We start from the raw sequence: 10076 nt of genomic DNA, 5'->3' as shown, positions 1-10076 counted from the left end.
TACTCATGAGGGCCGGTGCGGTTTCTCAGACTCACGTAATCTTGCTCTCTCACTTTACATATTTAGAAGCTGAGGTGTACGGGGGATAGAGCTTACTCATTGCAAGTCACCGCTGTGGCAGCTTGGAAACAGTGCTGCTTCTTAAAAAATGGAACAAAAAGATGAGTCTATCCTATAGTGCTAGGAAGATGAACCATTTCTTCTTTTGAGTAAGGGTTTGCTACAAATCCGAAATACACCCAGTTGTTACTAAAACAAAAACAAAACACCATGTATGAATGAGGATTTTTTTCCTCCCTGGATTATATTATTTCAAAGTAAATAAATGAGGGTATTTGCCCTTGGCCCAAATGATAATTATAACACTCAGTATTAGGATTGGTGGAAGAATTATAAGAAAAAGAGATGTGTATCTGTCACGTGGAAATATCGGCCTGTCTGGAAACACAGTGGAGTAACCTGTGAAACAGACATGAAATATACTCGTTAATGTTGTTCCCCATAATGCAATAACCCAGCACACATAGATTTTAAACAATTTAAGGTTTATATACATACGTGGCACTTTGTCTCGTTGTGGGTTAGCTGTAAAATCAGAAGAAAGAAAACAAAAATTAAAAGAACAGGTACTGGTGAGACTTTTCTTTTTAAGAGCCAAGTCTCTTAATTATGACCATTGACTGTTGGCTGTGGCTTTACTGCAGTGATTTTCAAAGGTTAATTATTCAAGAATATTTTGTACTTACTGTAATAACTTGATATTTTTAAATCATCTTGTTTATATAAAACTTTTTATATACCACTACTATAAATGGAAAGTCATTTTACCTAAGCAGATAAAATAAATGTAATAAAAATAAGACATTGCAATTAAAAGTAAGTATTAGTAATAATCAGTGTGGGCAATTTGTTAAAATATTTTCCCGAGAATAAGTTTCTCCCTGAGAAGAATAATCCTATGATCGGTCAGTAGTGAAGAGTGTCCTCTCATCTGTTCTAGTCTGGCATTAGCTTACTAACAGGGCATTTGACTATCAAAAGTCATAACTACTCCTCTCCACTTGACATTCTAAGACCTGGGGAAAAAATACCACATTTGCCATAGACTTCTTATACTTTTTATAAGTGGTTAAAGACCTTTTCTACACTGGTTCCAGGCCAGCTGCTGCTGGATTCCTCTGGTGGAATCCATAAAGGAACTGACCCTCTGCCTGCTCATGAGCATCTCTGGCCATCATACCTGTGACTGGGCATTGTCTGTGGTGAACTGCCATCGAAGTTTCTGCAGCTTTAACTTTTCTTGTCACTTACTTCCATGAAATCAAGGTGTGATGTGCTACTTATAATTTTTCTTACATATATATATTTTTTAAATGTTAAACATCCAACTTTTGAATAGTGAAACAGATGTCATCCACGCACAGGCACTGGCTCAGATCAGCTTGTGTACCATTGCTGTTCCCAGTGCATTTTGCAGAACCATCCTAGTTTGGCCTCCGTTGGCATTTAGGGAATGCTATCTGGAAACCACAAAAGGTTTATTTTCCTCCAGTGTTTGCTGTAATTTGTAATTTATCAGAGATGGAATCTGACAGAAAAAAGCCTTTATCCTCCAACCCTTAGCCCTCTGCAAGTTAGCTTGCGTTTTCCTTTGTTTTTCATAAGAGTCCAGGGTTTTTCATTACTATTGGACTGCAGTCTTAAATTCCTGAATTTTATCCCACAAGATTAGAGACCATTTCAAGCTAGATCTCCAAGATCAAAAGCTAAAAGTCCACAAGTTTTCTTCTTGTTATTGTTCTGGCGCTGTTGTTACTAATTGTCTAGATTTTTTAAAATATAATGATTAAAAAATATATATATGCGGTCAAATTAGTGGTCATTTGTCAGCCAGACTAGGCACTTAGGTTGGTTATAAAGGTGAATTAGATAGGCATAACTTCTGTCTGTTTGAAATTCAGTCTAGTGGGAAAGACAGTTAACCAGTAGCAACAGTTAAATTACTCTTAACATAATTTAAAATAATTGTCTGTTCTCATCACTGATTCTAAAGAAGCATTGTGAGGATTGTTTGAGCATAAAAACATCACCTAAAACTTTGGGCATAAAGATGCTACCAGAATACCAAAGCAAACAAGATTTGAGATTAGAGGGAGGATGAACTTGGGGATAATAGGTAATATTTATCAAGTGTGTGCCAGGCACTTGTTGCATATTCTCAGAAACAGTGGTTGAACTGCAGAGCAATAACTGGCTCAGAAAGGCGATCAAGTGTTGCTCTATGGCTGGAGTGAAACTGAGAGTTTAATGCATACAAGTCAGGAAGAGGGGAGCAAACAGCTGAAAAGAAGTTTATAGTTTTAGACCTAGGAGGGACTTGGAAACCATGTAAGCAATAGAACACCTGGGCCAAACAGAAATGTACGCTGTTAAACTCAGTCTCTTCCAACCTCCTGCTTCTGCCACCCCACACCAGTCCTGCAACCCTGAGAGGTTCAGTTGGTTACAGATAAAAGCACAAAAGTAGTAGAGGATTTGCATAACTAATAGCTTGATTGAGGTTTCCCTTCACACCATGTCAAAAAGTGAAAAAAAGAAACTGAGATGGAAAGGAATGTGTCTGGAACAGAACACGTAAATGGACTCTTGGCCAACTGTGTATTAATACTTCAAAGTGATGTAAAGCATCCTTGGGAAGTTATCTTCATTGACCTTCTACACTGTTCCTCATTAACTGCTGTACTAGTGAAAAGTGCTACACTGCAACTTTTATTTCATTCAGTTCTATAGATGAAAATTTAAGTCTTGAATGCTTTGGACAGGTAGAATTCTACCTGAACACAATTCAGAATTCTTTTGGTTAACTTTGTTATATTTTTGATCTTGCTGAAATTAGCAAATCTTGGGTCTACAATTTCCCATAATCAGTCATTTGTTGTTCTGATTAGTGCTGACTATAAAGGATATTTGCTTCTTTAAATTTCTCTTGAACATATATTCATTCCTAGGACAGTCAGCCATTGCTTTGATTGCTACCTGATGCCTCTTTTCCTGAAAAGAGCTATTAGGATAAAACAGATGTTTTCATTCTTCAGTTCAGTTGCTCAGTCTGTCCGACGCTTTGCAACCCCATGGACTGCAGCATGCTGGGCTTCCCTGTCCTTCACCAACTCCTGGAGTTTACTCAAACTCATGTCCATTGAGTTGGTGATTCCATCCAACCATTTCATCCTCTGTCGTCTCCTTCTCCCGCCTTGAATCTTTCCCAGCATCAGGGTCTTTTCAAATGAGTAAGTTCTTCACATCAGGTGGCCAGAGTTTTGGAGTTTCAGCTTCTGCATCAGTCCTCCCAATGAATATTCAGGACTGATCTCTATAAAGTTATAAGAGTTTTGAACACATTATATTATCGGTAGATTGTTCCTTTTACTCACTGCAAAGATTGTCCAAACAGTTATCACTCCTGGGGCAGGCACTGCACGTGGATCCTTTTTTATATGGCCTGGTTGGGTAATTGCCTCTGTGAAGAAGACGAAAACTATCCATTAGGAGTTTTTCTGCACCTCCTCCCCATTGCAATTTATCATGGTCCTTGGCTAAACACTGGACTTGCCACATAGCTCAGTCGGTAAAGCATCTGCCTGCAACGTGGGAGACCTGGGTTCAGTTCCTGGGTTGGGAAGTTCCCCTGGAGAAGGAAATGGCAACCTACTCCAGTATTCTTGCCTGGAGAATCCCATGGACAGAGTAGCCTGGTGGGCTATAATCCATGGGATCGCAAGGAGTTGGACACGACTGACACAGCTTAGCACAGCACAGCAGGAAGTCTAATAACAGGGATTTTAGTGATGAATACAAACTATATTTTGAGAGAACTACAGCTAGAATGTGATATGAGCATATCTGACATTTATATAGACACAGGTAGTGCTGTCCAATCATAAGTATTGCTGATATGAATGGAATGTTAATTCATAAAAAATATTATTTTCTAGAGAAGTTAGTGAAAAAGATGTAACTTTTTTCTAATTCAAATTCATGGACTCATATCCTGTAATGCTATACATTTATTTTCAAAGTTAAGAACTCCCTCCTTTAGAGACATTACTTTTTACTAACACTAACACCTCAATTCCAACTAAAAATACATGTTCAAATTCTTTGGCTCCAAGTTAATTTAGGTTGTTTCAGAAATTAAATTTCCGTTCCGTTCAGTCGTGTCTGACTCTTTGCGATCCTGTGGACTGTAGCCTACCAGGCTTCTCCATCCATGGGATTCTGCAGGCAAGAATACTGGAGTAGGTTACCATCTCCTTCTCCAGGGGATCTTCTCGAACCAGGGATCGAACCTGGGTCCCCCGCATTGGAGGCAGACGCTTTAACCTCTGAGCCACCAGGGAAGCATGCTTACTCTACACTGGAAAATAGTCTAAGGAATATAGTCGAGGTTCTGATAACAACTATGGAAAATATCCAAAATAGACATTAGTCCTTGGGATATCTTTCATTGTTAAAAGGCACAGTACTTTAAATTCTAGAATGTTTTTAATACAGTCACTTATACTCCTTCATACTTTGTTTAATTGTGCATTCTGTACTATTGAGGAAAAAATTGCTACTTCAGAAACAAGTTAAAAGTAAGGCAGTTGTGACTTGCAGTGAAATGGCAGAATTCACCTTGGGAAGAAGTGCTCTGCAAAGACCTGGATTTTGTCTAGAAGGCAATGATTAAGACCAAGAGACCTACAGACTCTATGCAATAGAAATAAAAGCAAAACTAAACAAACGGAACCTAATCAAACTTACAAGCTTTTGCATAGCAAAGGGAAACCATAGATAAAATGAAAAGACAACCTATGAATTGGGAGAAAATATGTGCAAATGGTGTGACCCACAAGGCTTAATTTCTAAAACATACAAATAGCTCATACAGCTCAATAACAAACCGATCAAAAAATGGATCTAAATAGACATTAATCCAGAGAGGACATGCAAATGGCCAACAGGCACATGAAAAGATGCTCAACATCACTAATTATTAGAGAGATGTCAATCAAAACTGTAGTGAAGTACCGCCTCACACTGGTCAGAATGGCCATTGTTAAAATGACTACAAATAAGAGGGTGTGAAGTAAAGGGAATATATATGGACTATAACTGACCATAAAAAGAATGAAATAATGCTATTTGCAGCAACACGGATCGACCTAATAATTACACTAGGTGATGTAAGAAAGACAAATACCATATGCTATCACCTAAATGTGAAATCTTAAAATATGACACAAATCATCAACAAAACGGGAACAAATATAGAGAACTGACTTGTGGCTGCCGAAGGATAAGGTGGGGGAGGGGTGGATTAGGAGTTTGGGATTAGCACATCAAACTATTAAATATGGATAACTGAATTGGGCTTCCCTGGTGGCTCAGTGGTGAAGAATCTGCCTGCCAATGTGGGAACCGTGGGTTCAATCCCTGGGTCAGGAAGGTCCCTGGGAGAAGGAAATGGCAACCCACTCCAGTATTTTTGCCTGGAAAACCCCATAGACAGAAGGTGGCAGGCTGCGGACCATGGGGTTGAAGAGTCAGACGTGACTTAGCAGCTAAACAACGGAATCACTTTGCTGTACAGCAGAAACTGACACAACACTGTAAATCAGCTACACTTCACTAAAGTGAGATTTTATAAAGAGAGAAGGGCGCCTACGTATTCTGCCCAGTGGAGGAGTAGGGAGTTTTAGTGTTCTCCTGGTTGCCTGAGGGGTGGGGTCCTGGGACTCTGGTGGAGAAAAAAGACAGATCTTTATAAAGAAAAGCTTAGATATGAGTGACAGTCCCCAAGGCAGTGATGGACAAAGTATACTGGGTCCTGTACCGTCTGCTTGTGGAAGCGGTTGTTTCCACTTCTGTGGTATAATCATCTCTTCAGCCATCTGCATGGAGGTAGGGCTACGGTGACGAAGAAGAGTCTGTTTCCAGGATGCTGCAGATCAGGGAGACCCGAGGTGACTGGGAGAGGAGGAGTCAACACGGGTCGAGGCAGTGGAAGCAAGCGGAGGGCAGGACTCTGGAGCTAAGTGCCCAGAGCCCATTCTGAGGGAATTTCAGAAACACTGGGGAGGGGCTCGACTTTTCAGAGTTACATGGAAGTCGGAGGCCCCATAACTTCTTGTGTAGAGAAGGAAAAACAAGTTCAGACGGACATGAGGCCCCTCTTCATGGGTCCCTGGGTTCCCCTCCACTCACCTTCCAATCCTTTCCCCACAGATATGCCCAGGGAGCTCTGAATTTAAGGCAGGTCTCGTCACCTTCTACTTAAAATACCGGGATGGCTTCAACTTGTGATGTGGGTAAAGTTAACCTGCAGTGGCCTACAAGGCGCTGGGTGATCTGAGCTCTCCCCTAACCCCCAGCTTCATTTCATTCATGCTCCAAGCACCCTGGTCTTCTGTCTGTCCTGTCATCCTTTCCGCAGGAGCTGGTCTTTTGTTTTCACAACTGAATATCTGTTTCTGAGATTCTTCACATCTGGTTCCTTGTCACTCTTCATGCCTAAGCTTAAGTACGTCGCAGAAAGCCCTTCCCTGAGCATTTTATCTCAAACAAGGGCCCTGCCTACTCATAGTGTCAATTACAGCATTATTTCTATTTCCAGCATGGCTCCTATCGTCATGCATTTATTTTATCTGTACTTTTATTGCCTGAATGCCACAGACAATAAACTCTAAAGGGGCAGGGACTGTGTCTGGCTTGTTGTCCTATGAAATTGAGTAAACAAATATTTATTGAATAGTTGAATGAATATGTGCTTTTATTTGTATGAATAAATGAATGTTACTCAGTGTTCATAGAAACATTATGTAATGTGCTGTGCTTACGCAGTTGTGTCCAACTCTAAGCAACCACATGGACTATATCCCACCAGGCTCCTCTGCCCATGGAGATTCTCCAGGAAAGAATACTGGAGTGTGTTGTCATGGCCTCCTCCAGGGGATCTTCCGAACCCAGGGATCGAACCCAGGTCTTCCACACTGCAGGTGGATTCTTTACCATCTGAGCCGCGAGGGAAGCCCAAATATACATTGGCTTACAAGGTTTACAACTTAGTATTGTTTATATCTCTGAAATCAAGAAAAGTGAGTTTAAACCACGAGAACTGACTTTTGCTCCTTATTATTAAGGATGTGCACTCATCTCTACTCCTGCGAAAACAGCAAACTTGCGACTAGCTGAACAACCATTGACAAGAGGATCTGGAGCCACTGAAAAGTGACCCCACACCCAAAGACAGGCTTCAGCAGGGTGAGATGAGCGGCAGATAGAAGGACATGCGCTTCTCTTGCGAGAATACCAACATTATAGCTAGTTGTCAAAGAATCATTGACAGGAGAACGTTGGAACCCACCCAAAATATACACCACATTAAAGGGCAATGAAAAAGCCGCAACAAGACAGTAGGAGGGGCACAATGATATTTAAAATCAAATCTCATACCCACCAGAGATGGGGGTGGGGGGCACAAAAAAAACCCTGTGCATACCAGGTCCCAGGGAAAAGAGCCAGACCTGCCTTTGCGTGTCTGAGTGTCTCCTGAGGAGGCGCAGGTCAGCAGTGGCCTGCCATAGGGACAGGGGTTCTGGCAGCAGCAGTCCTGGGAGGTGCAATGTGTGGCATGAGTCCGCTTGAAGGAGGTCGCCGTTAGTCCCACTATAAAGCTGTCAGGCAGATGATCCACAAAAAGGAGAACAATTGTGCCAAAGAAATTCTCACAGCGTTGCGGAAGTTCTAGGCCCCAAAACAGACTTCTCAATCTGGGGATCCTGCCAAGGGACTGAGAATCCCCCGGGGATCTGACTTTGAAGGTCAGCGGGATTTGATTATAGAGCTTCCACGAGACTAGGGAAAGAAAGACTCCTGGATGGCAAAAACAAAACCTTATGCATGCCAGGACTCAGGAGAAAGGAGCAGGGACCCCACAAGTGACTGAGCCATACCTGCCTGTGAGTGTTTGAGAGTCTCCGGCGGAGGCATGTGTTGACTGTGGCCTGCCTCGGGGTCAGGGACACTGACAGCAACAGTTCTGGGAGGGCATGATCTTTTGGGGGTGGTCACCATTACCCCTACCATACCTTTGCCTCAGGTCAAACCACAGGGAGGGAACACAGCCCCAACTATCAGCATAAAAATTGGATTAAAGGCTTACTGAGCCTGGCCTTGCTCACCAGAGCAAGACTCAGTTTTCCCCACAGCCAGCTCCTCCCATCAGGAGGCTTCCACAAACCTCTATCCTCAGTCATCAGAGGGCAGACAGAATGAAAACCACAATCACAGAAAACTATCCAAAATGATCACATGGACCACAGTTTTGTGTATCTTAATGAAACTGTGAGTCATGCTGTGTAGGGCAACCCAAGATGGATGGGTCATAGTGGAGAGTTCCAACAAAATGTGGTCCATGGGGAAAAGGAATGACAAACCTCTTCAGTATTCTTGCCTTGAGAACCCCATGAACAGTATGAAAAGGCAAGAGATACGACACTGAAAAATGACCTCCCCAGGTCGTGTGCCCAATATGCTACTGGGGAAGAGCAGGAGAAATAGCTCCAGAAGCAATGAAAGGCTGAGCAAAAGCGGAAACAACGCCCAGCTGTGGATGTGTCTGGTGATGAAAGTAAAGTCAGATACCGCAAAGAATAGTACTTCATTGGTACCTGGAATGTTAGGTCCATGAATCAAGGTAAATTGGAAGTGGTCAAACAGGAGATGGCAAGAGTGAACATCGACATTTTAGGAATCAGTGAACTAAAATGGACAGAATGAATTAGATTCAGATGACCATTATATCTACTACTGTGGGCAAGAATTCCTTAGAAGAAATGGATTAGCCCTCATATTCAACAAAAGAATCCAAAATGCAGTACTTGGGTGCAATCCCAAAAATGACAGAATGATCTCTGTTTGTTTCCAAGGCAAGCCATTCAAAATCCCAATAATACAACTCTATGCCCCAACCACTAGCGTCAAAGAAGCTGAAGTTGAACAACGCTATGAAGACCTACAAGACCTTCTAGAACTAACAACAAAAAGAGACGTCCTTTTCATCCTCGGGGACTTAAAAGTAGGAATTCAAGAGACACCTGGAGTAACAAGGCCAACCAGTTTTGCCGAGAGAACACCCTGGTCACAGCAAACACCCTGTTCCGACAACACAAGAGACTGTACACATGGACATCAATAGATAGTCAATACCAAAATCCGATCAATTATATTCTTTGTACCTGAAGATGGAGACGCTCTATACAGTCAACAAAAACAAGACCTGGAGCTGACTGTGGCTCCGATCATGAACTCCGTATTGCCAAATTCAGACTTGAAGAAAGTAGGGAAAACCACTAGACCATTCAGGCATGACTTAAGTCAAATCCCTTATGATTATACAGTAGTAGTGACAAATTCAAGGGATTCGATCTGATAAACAGAGCGCCTGAAGAACTATGGATGGAGGTTTGTAACATTGTATAGGAGGCAGTGATCAAGACCATCCCCAAGAAATGCAAAAAGGCAAAATAGTTGTCCAAGGAGACCTTAAAAATAGCTGGAAAAAGAAGAGAAGTGAAAGGCAATGAAGGAAAGGAAAGATATACCCATTTGAATGCAGAGTTGCAAAGAATAGCAAGGAGAGAGAAAACCATTTCTATGATCAATGTAAAGAAATATAGGAAAACAATAGAATGGGAAAGACTAGAGATCTCTTCAAGAAAATTAGAGATACTAAGGGAACTTTTCATGCAAGGATGGGCACAATAAAGGGCAGAAATGGTATGGACCTAACAGAAGCAGAAGATATGAAGAAAAGGTGATGGTAAGAATACACAGAAGAACTGTGCATAAAAGGTCTTAATGATAAAATAACCATGATGGTGTGATCACTCACCCAGAGCCAGACATCCGGGAGTGTGAAGTCAAGTGGGCCTTAGAAAGCATCACTACAAACAAAGTTAGTGGAGGTGATGGAATTCCAGTTGAGCTATTTCAAATCCTAAAAGGTGATGCTGTGAAATTGTTGCACCCAA

General features: G+C 41.7%; 1 protein-coding gene across 5 annotated transcripts in view; it reads right to left on the bottom strand.

The window, feature by feature from the left end:
- Positions 1–273: 273 nt before the first annotated feature.
- GLIPR1 (GLI pathogenesis related 1) overlaps positions 274–10076 on the bottom strand; it is a 63663-nt gene continuing 53860 nt past the window's right edge. For 2 of the 5 annotated variants that reach the window (XM_055395222.2, XM_088836809.1), the window contains 3 exons: positions 3435–3520; positions 559–585; positions 274–459 (listed from right to left, as the gene is read on the bottom strand). In XM_055395222.2, coding sequence (XP_055251197.1) covers positions 308–459; positions 559–585; positions 3435–3520 — 265 coding nt within the window. In that variant the 3' untranslated portion in view covers positions 274–307. Of the gene's footprint in view, positions 586–3434; positions 3521–10076 lie in introns of all 5 variants that reach the window. The other 3 variants (XM_055395221.2, XM_088836807.1, XM_088836808.1) reach the window with 2 other exon arrangements.

Source organism: Moschus berezovskii, chromosome 6, assembly GCF_049115385.1.
Source record: "Moschus berezovskii isolate FMDL1 chromosome 6, NW_MosBer_1.0, whole genome shotgun sequence".
Taxonomy (NCBI): domain Eukaryota; kingdom Metazoa; phylum Chordata; class Mammalia; order Artiodactyla; family Moschidae; genus Moschus; species Moschus berezovskii.
The sequence above is the reverse complement of the archived record's forward strand: the minus strand, read 5'-3'. Positions and strand labels throughout refer to the sequence as shown.